Consider the following 16,587-nt stretch of genomic DNA (forward strand, 5'->3'; position numbering starts at 1 on the left):
TAGGGAGAAACAGAATCCCTACTGAGCAGGGAGCAGATGTGGGGCTCAATCCTAGGACCCCAGAATCATGACCTGATCCAAAGGTGGACACTTGACTGAGTCACCCAGGCACCCCATCTCTCTCTCTCTCTTTTTAAAGTAGGCTCTATGCCCAAGGTGGGGCTTCAACTCATGACCTTGAGATCAAGAGTTGCATGCTCTACCAACTAAGCCAGCTAGGTACCCCCTAAGTATCTTTACTGAGATATAATTTATATACCATAAAGTTCACCTGTTTAAAGTATACAATTCAATGGCTTTTAATATATTTACAGAGTCGTGCAATTATTACCACAATCCAATTTTAGAACATTTCTATCATCCCCAAAATGAAACCTACTGACAGTCACTCCCAATTCTGCCCTCCCTTCACCTTCCTTTCTGGCCCCATATAACCACTAATCTACTTCTGTCTCTCCAGACTTGCCTATTTTGAACATTTCATGTATAAATGACATCATACAGTATGTGCTAATTTGTGTCTGTCTTTCCCTGAGCATAATACTTTCAAGTTTCATCCTAGTTGGAGCATGTATCAGTACTTCATTCTGTTTTATTGCTGAATACTATCCCATTATATGGATATACCATTTTGCTTCTCTACACTATCACTAATGGACATTTGGATTATTTCCACTTTTTTGCTATTATGAATATTGCTGTTATAAACACGCATGTACAAGTTTCTGGATGGACACATGCTTTCATTTCCTTTGGGTACCCAGAAGTGGGATTGCTGGGTCATATGATAACTATGTTTAACTTTTTGAAGGACTACTGAACTGTTTCTCAAAGCAGCAGCACCATTTTCCATTCCCATTAGCAGTGTCTAGAGGTTCTAGTTTCTCCATATCTTCACCCACACTTGTTATTTTCTGTCCCTTTGATAACAGCCAACCCAGCAGGTATGAAGTGGTATGTCACTGTCATTTTGATTTGTAGTTCCCTAATGAGTAATGATGTTGAGCATCTTTTCATTGTCTTACTGGCCATTCTTTGGATAACTGTCTTCCAATTCTCTGCTCATTTTTAAAACTGGGTTCTTTTCCTATTATGGAGGTTTGAGAGTTTTTAATAGATTCTATATACAAGTCATTATTCAGGCAGATGCTTTTTATGTATTTTCTCTAAATCTGTGGCTTATTTTTTGGTCTCATTAACAGCATCTTTCAAAAAGCAGAAGTTCTTAATTTTGATGTAGTATAATTTATCAATTTTTATTTATTTTTAAGATTTTATTTCCTTTTTAAGATTTACTTATTTGAGAGAAAGAGAGAGCACACCAATATGAGAGTTTGGGGAAGGGTAGAGGGAGAGAGAGAGAAACTTCAGCAGACTCCATGCCAAGTGCAGAGCCCAATACAGGGCTTAATCCCATGATCTTTTTTTTTTTTAAGTTTTTATTTATTTATTCATGAGAGAGACACACACACACACAGAGGCAGAGACACAGGCAGAGGGAAAAGCAGGCTCCATGCAGGGAGCCTGATGTGGGACTCGATCCCGGGACTCCAGGATCATGACCTGGGCTAAAGGCAGCACTAAATCGCTGAGCCATCCCAGGCTGCCCTCAATCCCATGATCTTGAGAGCATGACTTGAGACAAAATTAAGAGTCAGATGGTCAACTGACTGTGTCACCCAGGCCCCCCCTGCCAAATTTTACTTTTAAGTAATCTCTACACCCAATGCGGGGCTTGAACCTACAACCTGAGATCAAGAATCACATACTCTATGACTGAGCCAGACAGGCACCCCAGACAATTTATCAATTTTTAAAATTTAATGGTTGTGCTTTTGCTAAGATACCTAAGAAATTTTTGCCTAACCACAGATTTTCTCTCATATTTTCTACTGAAGCATTATAGTTCTAGATTTTACATTTAGATCTAATACCCATTTTGAGTTAGTTTTTTTATATGCTGGGCACCTGGGTGGCTCAGTGGTTGAGCATCTGCCTTCAGCTCAGGTCATGGTCCCAGGGTCCTGGGATCAAGTCCCACATCAGGCTCCCTACTGGAAGCCTGCTTCTGTCTCTGCCTATGTCTCTACTTCTCTGTGTCTCTCATGAATAGATAAATAAAATCTTTAAAAATTTTGTTTTAATATATGCTATAAGATCTAGATTTATTTATTCATTTTTTGCATATGGATATCCAGTTGCTCTAACACCATTTGTTGAAAAAAATATCCTTTCTCCACTGATTTGCTTCCACAAAATTGTCTTTGTCAAAGCTCATTTGTCCATATATGTATGGGTCTATGTCAGAACCTCTTCTCCGTTCCATTGGTCTAATCTATTTGTCTTGTTCTCCAATACCACGGGGTCTTGATTATCATAGCTTTATAAAAATTCTTTTTTGGGGAGGATCCCTGGGTGGCTCAGTGGTTTAGTGCCGCCTTCAGTCCAGAGTGTGATCCTGGAGCCCCAGGATCGAGTCCCGCATCAGGCTCCCCGCATGGAGCCTGCTTCTCCCTCTGCCTGTGTCCCTGCCTCTCTCTCTCTCTCTGTATCTCTCATGAGTAAATAAATAAAATATTTTTTTAAAAATTCCTTTTTTAATAAAAATTCTTAAATCAGGTAGTATTTGCACTTCAACTCTGTTCTACTCAAAAGCTGTTTTGATTATTGTTGTAAGTTGAATAGTGTCCCACCTCCCACAAAAAAAGATACGTTGGAATCCTAACCTCTAATTCTTCAGAATGTGACCTTATTTAAAGATGGGGTCTTGGGCAGCCCAAGTGGCTCAGCGGCTTAGCGCTGCCTTCAGCCCAGGGCATGATCCTGGAGACCCAGGATCAAGTCCCACGTCAGGTTCCCTGCATGGAGGCTGCTTCTCCCTGTGCCTGTCTGTCTGTCTCTCTCTCTCTCTCTTTCTCTGTGTGTGTGTCTCTCATGAATAAATAAATAAAATCTTAAAAAAAAAAAAAACCATGGGGTCTTTATAGAGGTAATCATGAAGTTATTAGAGAGGGCTCTAATTCAATATGACTGGTGACCTTTCATAAAAAGGGGGAAATCTGGACACAAAGACAGACATGATTGCAGGAAGAATGTCATGCTGCAACAAGCCAAGAAACTAGAAGCCAGAAGCTAGGAGAGAGGCCTGGAAAAGACCTTCCCCTAGTCCCTTCACATGGAACAAGGCCCTGCCAACACTTTGATCTTGGACTTCTGGTTCTCAATACGGTGAAACAATACATTTCTGTTGTTTAAGCCATTCAGTTTGTGGTACATTGTTAGAGCAGCCCTAACAAACTAATACAGCTGTTCTACGTCCTGTGAATTTCCATTTATAAGCCAGCTTTTTCACTTCCACAAAAAAACGTCTGCTAAAATTTTGATAGCAATTGAATTGACTCTATAGATCAATTTGGGGAGAAGGAACATCTAAACAATATTGAATCTTCTGACCTATAAACAGCTATATCTCTCCATATATTTAGGTTGACTTTCTCTCAGCAATGTTTTGTGGTTTTCAGCATATGTACAATGCTAAGGAGAAGGGAGGACAGCAGACATCCTGTTGTTCTTCATCTTAGAAGTAAATCATTCAGTCTTTCACCATTACCTGTAGGGACTTCATAAAAGCTCTTTATCAAGTCAAATACTTCCTTTCTATTCCTAGTTTGCTGACAGTTTCTACCAGGAACAGATGTGGCATTTGTCAAATGCTTTTTCTGAATCTGTTGAGTTGATCATACTTTTTAAAACAATTGTTAATGTGATTAATTACACATTGATGGATTTCAACCAACCCTGCATTCCTGGGAAAAAATCCCACCTGGTCATGTATTATATCATATGCTCAAATTTTGTTTAGAATTGTTGGATCTACTTCATGAGTGATCCAATTCTGTAATATTCTTTTCCTGCAATGTCTTTGGTTTTGATATCAAAGCAATGCTGACCTCACAGGAGGAGCTCAGAAGCATCTCCTTCACTTTAAGTGAGATTATACTAATTTACATATAATATAGGAACCTTAAAATAGTACCCTTCCATCTTCCCCCTCTTGGCCTTGAGGCTGCTATTAGTGTACATCATACAGATATAAGCCCACAATACATTTGTGTAACTTTTGTTCAAACAATCAATTCTCTTTTAAAGAAATTTAAGTAACAGAAAAGTCTTCTGTGTCTACCCCTGTCCTTTCCATTTCCTGAGTTCTTCATTTCTTTGCATAGATTCGTACTTCCATCTGGCATCCCCTTCCTTCTCCCTTCCACATTTCCTATAGTAAGGAAGGGTATGCTGCTGATGAATTATTTCAGTTTTTGTGTGTCTGAAACAGACTTTATTTAGCCTTCATTCTTGAAAGAAATTTCACTGATTACAATATTCAAGGTTAAGCTTTTCTTGCAGTACTTTAAAGACCACTGTCTTCTTGTTTGCATTGTTTCCAAAGACAAATTCTTATCTTTGTTCCTCTGTTAACAGTGTCTTGTTCTCTGGTTTTAAGAATTTCTCTATCACTGGTTTTGAGTAATTTGATTATGATATGCTTTGGTGTGGTTTTCTTCATGTTTCAAGAACATCTAACTTCTTTGGTCTGTGGGTTTACAGTTTTTATCAAATTTGAGGCCATTATTTCTCCCGTCCCTCTTCTTCAGAAACTACAAATACATGTATATCAGGTTCCCTGAAGTTGTCTATAGCACACTGATCATCTTTCCATATTTTGCTCTTTACACTCTTTTTCTGTGTTTTATGCTGGATATTTTCTATTGAGTAACTTTAAATTCTCTAATTTTTTATTCTGATGTCTAATCTGCCACTAATCTTATACAGTATATTTTTCATCTCAGATATAGTTTTCAACTCTAGATATTTGAGTCCTCTTTAAAAATATCATGGGCAGCCCCAGTGGCGCAGAGGTTTAGCGCTGCCTGCAGCCTGGGGCGAGATCCTGGGGACCTGGGATCGAGTCCCACATCGGGCTCCCTGCATGGTGCCTGCTTCTCCTTCTGCCTGTGTCTCTGCCTCTCTCTCTCTAACTGTGTCTCTATGAATAAATAAATAAAATCTTTAAAAAAAATATCTTTCATTTTTCTATGTAATATTTTGAATATCTTTTAAAAGATTTTATTTATTTATTCAGGAGAGACACAGAGAAAGGCAGAGATATAGGCAGAGGGAGAGCAGGCTCCCCCATGGGGAGCCTGATGTGGGACCTGATCCCAGAACCCTGGGATCACGACCTGAGCCAAAGGCAGAAGCCCAACCACGGAGCCACCCAGGTGCCCCAACATTCTGAATATCTGAAATACAATTAAAATAAGTATCTTAGAGGCACCTGGGTGGCTCAGTAGGTTAAGTGTCTGCCTTTGGCTCAGGTCATAATGCCAGGATCCTGGGATGGAGCCCCATGTTGGGCTCTCTGCTCAACAGAGAGCCTGCTTCTCCTTCTCTTTCTGCTTGCTGTTCCATCTATTTGTGCTCTGTCAAATAAATAAATAAAATCTTTTTAAAAATAAGTATTTTAATATTCTTGTCTGCTAATTTTAATCCGTGTCAGTTGTAGATTGACTTTAATTAATTGATTTTTTCCCCCTTCACTATGGTCTATATTTCCTGTTTCTACATGTCTGATAATCTTTGCTTAGATATCAGATATTGTGAACTTTACTGGATTCTTGTATTTTTGAGCTTTGTTCTGGGACACAGATTACTTTGAAATAGTCTATTCCTTTTGTATCTTGCATTTAGGATGTGCATGGCTGGACCAAAGTAGTGTTTAGTCCAGGGCTAGTCATTCCCTACCAATGAGGTGACGCCTCTGTTAGTACCACTACTGAGGGTTCTACCAAATGCTCCATGAATTATGAGGTTTTCCAGGGTGTGGAAAGAGGCAATATTATGGGCACTGTTTCTTTTAATCCTCTTGGATGGGTCTCCCCATCCTGTCCCAGCCATGAATAGTCTCATATGCATGTGCCCAAAAGTAATCTGCTGAATACTCAGGGTGAATCCTCCATAGATCTCTAGAGTTCTCTCTGTAACTCTTCCCTCTCCAGTATTCTGGCCAGATCTCTAGGTTCCTTAGTCTCCCCAGACCCTCAGCAAGGCTGCCTCAACTGAGACGGTCCATTGGGCTTTGTCTGGGCTCCTCTTCCCTGCTCTGCAGCCTGGAAACTATCTCAAGCCAGTATGCTGGGGTAGTCCAGAGAACTCACCTTATTTGTTTTCCATTTCTCAGAGATCACTGCTGTTCGTTACCTAATGTCCAATGTTTTTTAAACCATTGTTTCAGATGTATAGATATATCATATTTTTTGTCTATGTTTAAGTGGTTAAAGGTAAATTCTGTCCCTGATACTCCATCTTGCCCAGTATGAGAAGTCCCAATAACTTTTAAAAATTGTGTTATTTTAGGAGCACCTGGCTGGCTCAGTATGCAACTCTTGATCTTGGGCTCATAAATTCAAGCCCCATGGTGAGTATAGAGATTACTTAAAAATAAAATCTTGGGATCCCTGGGTGGCACAGCGGTTCGGTGCCTGCCTTTGGCCCAGGGCGCGATCCTGGAGACCCGGGATCGAATCCCACATCGGGCTCCCGGTGCATGGAGCCTGCTTCTCCCTCTGCCTGTGTCTCTGCCTCTCTCTCTCTCTCTGTGACTATCATAAATAAATAATAATAATAAAAAAATTTAAAAAAAATAAAAAATAAAATCTTAAAAAATACTGTAGTATTTTAAAACCATTTTTAAGTGTAGAGTTCAGCAGTATTAAGTATGCTCACATTGTTGTGCAACCATCACCACCATACATCTCCAGAATTTTTTCCATCTTCACAAACTCAAGCCCTACACTTTCCACTCCACTCTCCCTTCAGTCCCTGGCAACCACCACACTGCTCTCTGTTTCTATGAATATAACCACTCCAGGCACCTCATATAAATAAGAATCATATAGTATTTGTCCTGTTGTGACTGGCTTATTTCACTAAGCATAATGTCAAAGTTCATGCATGTTGTAGCAGGTGTCAGAATTTTCTTCCTTTTTAAGGTTGAATCATATTCCATTGTTGGGATACACCACTTTCTGTTTATCCATTCATCTGTCAATGAACATTGGGTTGGTACTATTTCTTGACCACTGTGACTAAGGCAGCTATGAACACAGGTATGCAGATATCTGATAGAGTCCCTGTTTTCAATTATTTCTTTTTCTGTTTTAATTAAGTTTTTAATTTTAACTCCAGTATGGTTAACATGCAGTTATACTAGTTTTAGGTGTACCATACTGTGATTCAACAATTCTATAATTACTCAGTGTTCAACCTTCTTTCAATTTTTTTAAAGGTTTTATTTATTTATTCATGAGAGACACAGAGAGAGAGGCAGAGACATAGGCAGAGGGAGAAGCATGCTTCCTGTGGGGAGCCCGATGCAGGACTCAATCCAAGACCCCGAGATCACAACCTGAGCTGAAGGCAGATGCTCAACCACTGAGCCACCCAGGTGCTCCCCTGCTTTCAACTCTTAATGATTTTTTATTATGGAATATCCTTTCTACTCACCATCCCTATTTCTCCTCATCCTCTAAGTAACAGTTGGCATAGTAGCCATTTTTCAAAAAGTCATCATTTTGAAAATCTCCTCTGCCTTATGCTAAACACCCTCTCCATTTCTTTTCTTCTCTTTCCCCTAGTCTTAGAGCCTTGGAATTATGTCTTTGACTTACAAAGCTTTTCTCTCACACTGTTACATGAAAGCTTCCTTCACATCATTTAGGCATTAGTTCAAGTACATTTCTTTTGAACAGAACTCTCTGACCACCCCAGCTAAAAGAGCTCCACACTCAGTCACTCTAGCATAACACATATCACTACCTGAAAAGAACACTTATTTACGTGTTTTGTTGTCTATCTCCCCTTACCAAGAATGCAAACTTCTTGATGCAGAGAGACTGAATGCCTTATTCATTATAAACCTGGCACAAAAAGTTGTTTGATAATTATTTCCTGACTCTCTAATTTGCTAATCTCTGCTTTTCTTCCTTCTACTCTCCAAACATCTATTCCCCCAGGTCTGTCCTTGAACTCATCTCTTCACATTCAGCCACCAAAATTTCACGTAACCTCACAGTTTCAACTATTCAGTGTGAGTGATTTCCAATTCTGTATTTCCAGCCCTGAATTATCCTGTCTCCAGCCCTGTATTTTCACCTGGCTGAGAGACACTGTCATGAGGATAATATCTCAAACTCTGACACAGAACTCATCATACCCACTCCCTCAAAGTTGTTTCTTCTCTCATGTTTCCTATATCTGACAACAGCCTCCCCTTTCTCCCACTCAGCGGAAAATCTTGATGTCATCCTTGATTTCTCCTTTTCCTCCACATCAAATTAATTGTTAAATCCTATCCATTTTATAAATGTTATACCTTTCTAACCATCCCCTCCATTCCAGGTACTATAGGTGGTTTTAAAAGAAACCATACAGGAGTGCCTGGCTGGCTCAATCAGCGGAGTATGCGACTCTTGATAGGGTTGTGAGTTTAGGCCCCAAATTTGGTGTAGACATTACTTAAAAATATCCTTTTTTAAAAAAAAGCATACATATTTCCTGAAATATAAAGTTAAGGACAGCTAATATATATGATGACAGAAAAAAATATTAAAAATGGTCTTAGCAGACAATAAAGAAGGGTAGAAGCTCCTAAAATTGGGTCTTTTTTTAAATCAAAGTATAATTCATAGAAAAATACATAAACCTTAACTGTAAGCACTCAGTGGATTTTAGATATGATTGCACCCATGTAACTACCCCACAAATTAAGATAGCATGTTTCCATCACCCAAAAAACTCCCATATGCCCTTTCCCATGGATATTGTCACACATGCCCCAGGTAATGATTCTATCACCATAGGTGAGTTTTAGAAGTTCATAAACTTCACATAATTAGATTGTGGCAGAATGTACATGTTTGTTTGCCTTTTTTCATTCAACATACTGTTTCTGAGATTCATCAGTGTTTTTATGTAAATCAAAAGTTTATTTAAAAAAGTTTAATTTTTAGGGGTGCCTGGGTGGCTCAGTTGGCTAGGCATCCAACTCTTGATCTCAGCTTCAGTCTTGATCTCAGAGTCATGAGTTTGAGCCCCATACGGGGCTCCACACTGTGCATGGAGCCTACTCTTAAAAAAAAAAAATTTTTTTTTAAACTTAGTTATTACTATTTTATAGAACAAATATACTATAATTTGTTTATTCATTTACCTGTCAATGGATAGTTAAACTATATCTGGTTTGGGGCTGTTACAAATAAAGCTACCATGAATGTTCTCACATAAGTCTTTTTGTGAACATATGCAGTTAATGTATATATTTATATATATTCCTAAAGATATAAGACCTTTATTAGATAAATGTATTGCAAGTGTTTTATCCCAGTCTGTAGTTTTTCCACATTCTTAATGCTGTGAGCATATTAGCAGATGTTTAAGTATTTTAAATGAAATTCAACTGAGCAACTGTTCTTTTTTATGGTTCATGCTTTTTGCAATCTATCTAAAGTCATAGAGACATCTCTCTCTCTCTCTCCTTTTTTTTTTCATAGATACGTCTCCTATGCTGTCCTCCAAAAGCTTTACAATTTTAGCCCTCACATTAAGGTCTATGATCCATCTCAAATTAGGTTTTATGTATGGTGTGTGGCAGAGCAATCATGGTTCATGTATTTCCATGTGGTTATCTGGTTGCTCCAGCACCATTTACTGAAAGATCTTGCTTTCTCTCTAAGAATTATTAGTCTTTTGAAAACCCCTTTTTAAAATTCTAGGTTTAAAAGATCAATTGTACAACTACAGGATGAGCAAGGCAAGTATAATAGCAGCGTACTGGATAATGTGGTTGACTTTGAGAAACAGAAGCACTTCCCCCCCTTAGCAACAGAACCTATAAATTTTAGCTAACACATATTCTAACATCATTTGAAGTTTATTGTGTCCACGTCATTAAATTCTGGTCAAAGAAATATAAAAGCACAGTATAATGTGCAACTTTCATAAAGTCTTTCAAGGGAAGTAGTAAGTTCTCTCTTTTTTTGCTAGATGGAATACAAATGTGACAGTTGGGGCTAGAAAGAAAATGGAATTTTCTATTTTTATGAATTAGAGAAACTTTTTAAGATATAGAAAAAAGTACAGAGAATAAAATAACAAACGCACCCATGTAATGACCACTCAGATTTAACCTATTTGCTTTATCATATTTGCTTCAGATTTCTCTCTCTCTCTTTTTTTTTTTTTTTTTTTTAGATTTCTCTCTTTTTTAAAGAAATAAAAATACAGATATGGTGAAGAAGTGAGGTCCGTCCCCTGTGTAGCTAGCCCTTTCCAAACTCAATCTTTTTCCTCCCTCCTCAGATGCAACCCTACTCTGAAGTGTGTGTATGTCTTACCTTTCAGAGACAACTTTAAGAATTCACTGATTCTGCCTCCTCTGAGTGCCCCTTAGTTCAGCTGCGGTCTGCGCATTACTGGTTTAGGGATCACCTGGGGCACTTGTGAAAAACAGAGATCACAGGTTCCCAACTCCTGAAATCCTATTTCAGTAAGTCCAGAGTGGGACCTGGTCACCTTTATTATTACTTTATTATTATTTTTTCACTTACATTTTAAAAAGCATGCCAGGTACAAATCAAAACCACAATGAGATAGTATTTCATATGTAGTATGTATGAAAATACATACTACAATAAAAAATACATACTATAAAAAATTGGTGAGGATATGGACAAATTAGAACCCTCATGCACTTCTAGTGGGAAGATAAAATGGTGCAGCCATTTAGAAAACAGTTTGGCAGTTCTTCAAAAAATAAAACACAAAGTTAGCATATGACCCCCAATTCTACTTCTGGCTATTCACCCAAGAGAAATGAAGGCATGCACAAAACTATGTAAGGAAGGTTCATAGCAGCATTGTTCATATGCAAAGAGCACCCACTCTCCTTGTATGCATTCTTCTACACCAGGTGACCTTTCTAAGAAGTTTCTTTGATATAAGTAAACAGAATTGATTACTCTGCATATAACTTCTTAAGGATGGAGGACTGAACTTAGCATGGACTTTGGAGTCAGACTCGGAATCCAATCCAATTGATGCTGTTTGCCAGCTATGAAAACAAATGGAAAAATACCTATCCTGCATGGTTTCTTTCCCAGTCTGCTCTTAAAATACCAAAAGCCATAAAATCTTGTTACCATTTGCAAGATCAGAGTCAGTCTCAGAGATATCCTAAACTTAAAGAGGCAAAAGATTTGGAGCACCTGGGTGGCTTAATCAGTTACGCATCTGACTCTTGATTTTGGTTCAGGTCATGATCTCAGGGGTGTGAGATCGAGCCCATGTTGGGTTCTGCGATGGGCTTGGTGCCTAATTAAGATTCTCTCTCTCCTCCTTCCTTTAACCCTTTTCCCCTTCTTCCCTGCTTGCTCACGGTCTTTCTAAAAAAAAATAATTTAAAAAAATTGAAAAGCAAAAGACTAGTTTAAATCATCTCATTTAACTCTTTGATGTAAAGCAATCAATAGATCACTTTATTCTTTGTAGACAAAGACTACATTTATTCATTTATTACCTCTGATAACAACAAAGAGAACACTATAAAATGTTTACTTCCTGATTAAGTGTTTTTTATTTATGGTAGTTAAGAAAGACACATCAGCACTTAAATCCATAGCTATAATTCTTAAACTCTAAAGCTTGTTTGTTTTGTTTTATTATAAAATGCTTAACTATACAAAGAAGTACAGAGAATAAGATCACAAGCACTCAACTGCTCGGTTTTATGTTAATTTTTACTATGCTTGCCAGATTTCACTTAAAAAATAAACATTCCAAGCCTATAGCTGCAGAATCTCTACAACTAGTAAGCCAACACCAACTCGTTTAGAATATCAACCTAAATTATACTAAATGTAAAGTGAGAAATAGCTGTGGAGTAGTAATTAAAAATTCTGATCTATCCTTGGTAAGAAACATAGTAAAAGATTGTATCAGTATTGATTGGAGACTGTCCCAGGAGTGCTGGCTGTTGCCTCTTGCTTCACATGTCCTTTCATGAGATCTACTTCCTTGTCTGTGGTCCCTGCCACCTGACTCAAAGAACTCAAGACCTAATGGAAATCAGGCCACAAGCTGGGTTGGGCCAATAAAATTCTCTTTCTTTAGAGAATTCACAGATATTCTAGTCTATCCTCTACATCAACACTAGTTGTTAGGAGAGCAAATCATAAAGTAAAATGCACATTTCACCTCCACACTTTAGAAATCTGTTGCCTGTTCTTGAAACTCCTTAGCCTAAGATAGTCTTAGATAATGGTCTCTGTCATTCCCTTCTCTTTGGCTGGCACCTAACACTCTAATCACTATTAAGGATGACTTCAAATTTTCTCCTAATCCTCCCACTGAGAAGTGGAATCTGTTTCTCCTCCCCTTGAATCTGGGGTAGCCCTGGGACTGGCTTTATTTCACCAGAAGGTGGGGAAAGGAAAGCTGTGTGACTTCTAAGGCTGCCGCTTCTGCATGTTTACAGTACTCCTTCTTGGATCCGGGTGACCATGCTGTTAAAAACCCAAGCCATGTACAGAGGTCATACGGAGGAGATCCTTGATGCTCAGGTCAACAGCCTCAAACTAAAACTGCCAGCTGCCAGCCATGTAAGTGAGCCATTTTGGATGTTTCTGGCTAGTTGGGCCTCCAGATGACTGCAGATCCTGCCAATACCACTTTGGAGCCCTATAGAGCTCAGTGAATTCCATATTATGAGACATAATAAAAAGTTGGAGTGATTTTATATACATATATGTACAAATTTCCCTATTATTAATATCTTATCTCAGTACCTTTGTCACAATTAATGAACCAATAGTTACACATTATTATTAGCTAAAATCCATGCTTGATTCAGATGTTCTTAGTTCTTACCTAACAGTCTTACTCTATTCTAAGACTTCATCCAGGATATTCTATTACATTTAGTCATGACGTCACCTTAGCTTCCTTTTGGCTAGGAAAGTTTCTCAGACATATCTTGCTTTCCCTGGACAGTTTCGAGGATAGTCTTGGTCAGGTATTTTGTAGGACATCCCTCTATCAGAATCTGTCTGATGTTTTTCTCATGATTAGAGTGGGACAATGGGTTTTGGAGAAGAAGATCACTAAGGTGCCATGTCAGCCCATCACAACAAGGGTATGTGTTATAAACATGACTTATCCTGTCGATGTAGATTTTGACCACCTGGCTCTTTGTCAAGTTTCCTCACTGTGTGAAGCCACACTTATGGAATAAGGAGTTATGCTCCATATCCTTGAGGGTGAAGTATCTACATAAATTATTTGGAATTCTTCTGTCCAAGAGATTGTGAAAGTGGTTTTAAACCACTAATTTTTGGCATGGTTTAATGCATAGCAAGATATCTGAAATATATCTTGGGTAACTGTGTTAGTGCTATTCAACTCAAACATTTCCACCATCTCCTGTTAGACTTCACCAGTTATACACGTGACATATGGTTCATTTTGCTTATAATGCCCTTCCCACCTCCACCCACCCATTCACCAACCACCAAATAAAAATGAACAAAAACTCCTTATTTTTTTCTAACCAAACTCAAGTGTTAATTACCTCCTCTTTTCTGAAGCTTCCTTCCAGAAGGAATTCTTTGCTTTGGTCTAGCTCCTAATTCCACACAGTTAATGCCACTATCACTGCCCTTATGGTTTGGTTATCTCCCTCAACTAGACTATAAGTTCCCAACAGGCAGAGACTGCCTTATATAACTCTGCACACCATACCTGGGACCACCAGCACATACTAGGTTCCCTCTAAATGTTTAGAATATTTATTAATTAACTAATTAAATAATTAGTTAATTAAATAATTAACTGAATAATTAACTGAATGACTACAAAGGTGTATTATTTTTTATAATACCTCAATTTAAAAGTGTAAAAGACACAGCATAAGTAAATAGCTGTAGTCCAGGATGTGTCAGTAAATCCACACCAGAACTGGAGCCTCCATAGTAATGCACAGTTCCACTGTGTAATAGCTAGACCAGGCACTAAGAAAACCAATCACTGCATTCAATGAGTCAAAGCCGCATATAAAAGACAAAACAGTATCTGTTTTCAGATCAGTGAGACAACATAGGCACATAAATACTACATAAATCGGATCACTCGAGTCTCTTTCTAAAGGAGTCAGGCCAACAAAGTCCATACCCTCGCCTTTGGATTTCCTGATATGTCATCAAAGACTTTTTACAGAACATAATTTTAATATTTAACTTTTAAAGTGTGGAACAATGAAACAGATTCATGGGTAACTGTGTTAGTGCTATTCAATTTTTTCTCTTACATACACAGCAGGGAAATTAAATAAGCCCTGAAGTGGTCTTTGGGAAAAATATAAGGAATAGTCACTTTGTCTCCAAAGGATTCAAGGGCTTCTGAAGTTTTACATTAATACTAACTCTGTCAACTTGTCTTCCTTCAGTATTTACAATAGCGGCTTTCAGTAAAACAGCAGAACTCTCTGAGAGAAAGTGATTAGGTCATACAAAATTGCATTCTAGTGACCAGGGGAAAAAAGCCCTCCCACAGAGAATACCAGTAGCACGGGCAACAGCCAAAAGACTCCCCTTGGGAAAGTCCAGGGCAGCAGACTGGGCCTTGTCCAGGACATAGCCTGAGATACCCTTGGAGTCCTTCCTTGGAGTGCCCAGGAAGGACTAGGAACACCTCTGAAAGGAGACAGACATGACGGTGATACTGAGGTCCCATATGACCAAGCAGAGAAAGAGCTGAGGAAAGTCAGGACATGGAGCCAGATACAGAGATACACATAAACACATAGATAATAATTGATATACAGGGTTTGACAATGGTTAATATTCATTCAAGCCTTAGCTTGAAAACCCAAATCTAACAATTACTGTTTAAAAATTTATAATAAAAAATGTGTAGAAATTATTGATAATTTCCTGTGCAGCAGGAATAAGACAGACTTTTACTTTTTACCTTATACACTTCTGACTCATTTTAATTTCTTAAAATAAGAATATATAACTTACACAATAAAACATTAAAAGATAAAGTGCTATCATTGCATAAATGAAACATAAAGTTCTCTTTGAGTTCAGTAAAATTTGTTTTAAGTTGGTCATGGAGCATAACAAAAAATGGATATCAAGAAGAAAAAATCTTCTCACCTTTAGGTTAGGTTTTAATTTAAATCAAGCTAATTTCTAAATTTACCTAAAACAAAACACCCACTCTACTCATCCAGTGCCTGTTTTAAATTTCTACCCAAACTGTTTGCATCTTAGTAATTCACTGACCTTGGAACTGCTTTCTTCCGACACTTCTCCCTCATTGGTTTGCATGGGAACAGACTCTGTGCAAAACTCTGCAGAAACACACAAATACTGCCTAGAAGAGGTAAGGAGAGGGAAAAAAAGGAAGTTAGTGCAAAAATCAGTTTTTCAAAGATTAGACTGAAACCCTATCACTAAGGCAATGACCGTGTGTGTGTGTGTGTGTGTGTGTGTGTGTGTGTGTGTACATGCATCTTTGTTAAGAAAAAGAGGAGAGAGGTTAAGAGAGGATTTTCCCCACCTTAGGGGAGGAAGACATTGGAATATTAAACAGTTCTAGATTTCTTTCCTCTTTTATCTTGATTTTTAGCAGAGGTGACAGTGAAAATCTTCAGTAATTCATACAATACAGTGACCTATTGGAAAGGATGCCCACCTATGTAAAGCAGGGGGCCAGTTGTTAGGCTGTAGCAGGTCATACTGCCTGCATATTACAACAGGCTACTGACACTGGCTAGGTTCCCTGGGTTTATCATTTATATTTAATATTTGTGATATATTTTATAACTGAAATTGGGGTACATGCTAATGGTTGATCCCACTTCTTTAAGAGGTTTTGCTTAATAAACTAAATATCAGATAATTTTTTACATAAGAATAGGCTATCCCAGGACAAGACAAAAAAAGTGGTAATTTTTCCTCTAAGAATAAAGTGAGTCAAGTTAGTTAAAACTTCATGAATTAAAATGTATCAACAGGAAGCTACTAAAAGTATATGTAACCTTCAAATTTTCATCCAATATATAATTGCTGAAGGATAATTACTCAAACTGACACAAAACAAATCTCCATCCTATTACAGGTAACCAATATTTTAAAACATTTCTAACACTTTAAAGGGTTCATACCTACAAAATTATAAAAGCTAAAAAGATGCTTGCTCCCAGTATGTGTGTGTGCAGGGACTCTCTATAAATGCAACAGCCTGGGGATCTGGTACCGGAATTTGTTTCCTCATCTGCTGGGTGGGAAAGGAGTATCAAAATATCTACTGTGCTCACCTAATGAGGTTTTTGGGGAACCAATGTGTATTTATGTGACATGAAATATAAAATTAGTACAGTGGAAGCTCTGTTAATCAAGCCCCATTCACTCGCTCCAGATAAACTGACACTGCCCATTCCTAGTGTGAAACAGATGCTCACAGCAAGTG

General features: G+C 38.0%; 1 protein-coding gene across 4 annotated transcripts in view; it reads right to left on the bottom strand.

The window, feature by feature from the left end:
* Positions 1–16,587, bottom strand: part of TNRC6B (trinucleotide repeat containing adaptor 6B) — a 255,735-nt gene that overhangs the window by 168,538 nt on the left and 70,610 nt on the right. For all 4 annotated transcript variants that reach the window (XM_041755373.1, XM_041755370.1, XM_041755375.1 and 1 more), the window contains exon 3: positions 15,399–15,489. In XM_041755373.1, coding sequence (XP_041611307.1) covers positions 15,399–15,443 — 45 coding nt within the window. In that variant the 5' untranslated portion in view covers positions 15,444–15,489. The remainder of the gene's footprint in view (positions 1–15,398; positions 15,490–16,587) is intronic.

This window comes from Vulpes lagopus, chromosome 5 (assembly GCF_018345385.1).
Source record: "Vulpes lagopus strain Blue_001 chromosome 5, ASM1834538v1, whole genome shotgun sequence".
In the NCBI taxonomy this organism is placed as follows: Eukaryota; Metazoa; Chordata; class Mammalia; order Carnivora; family Canidae; genus Vulpes; species Vulpes lagopus.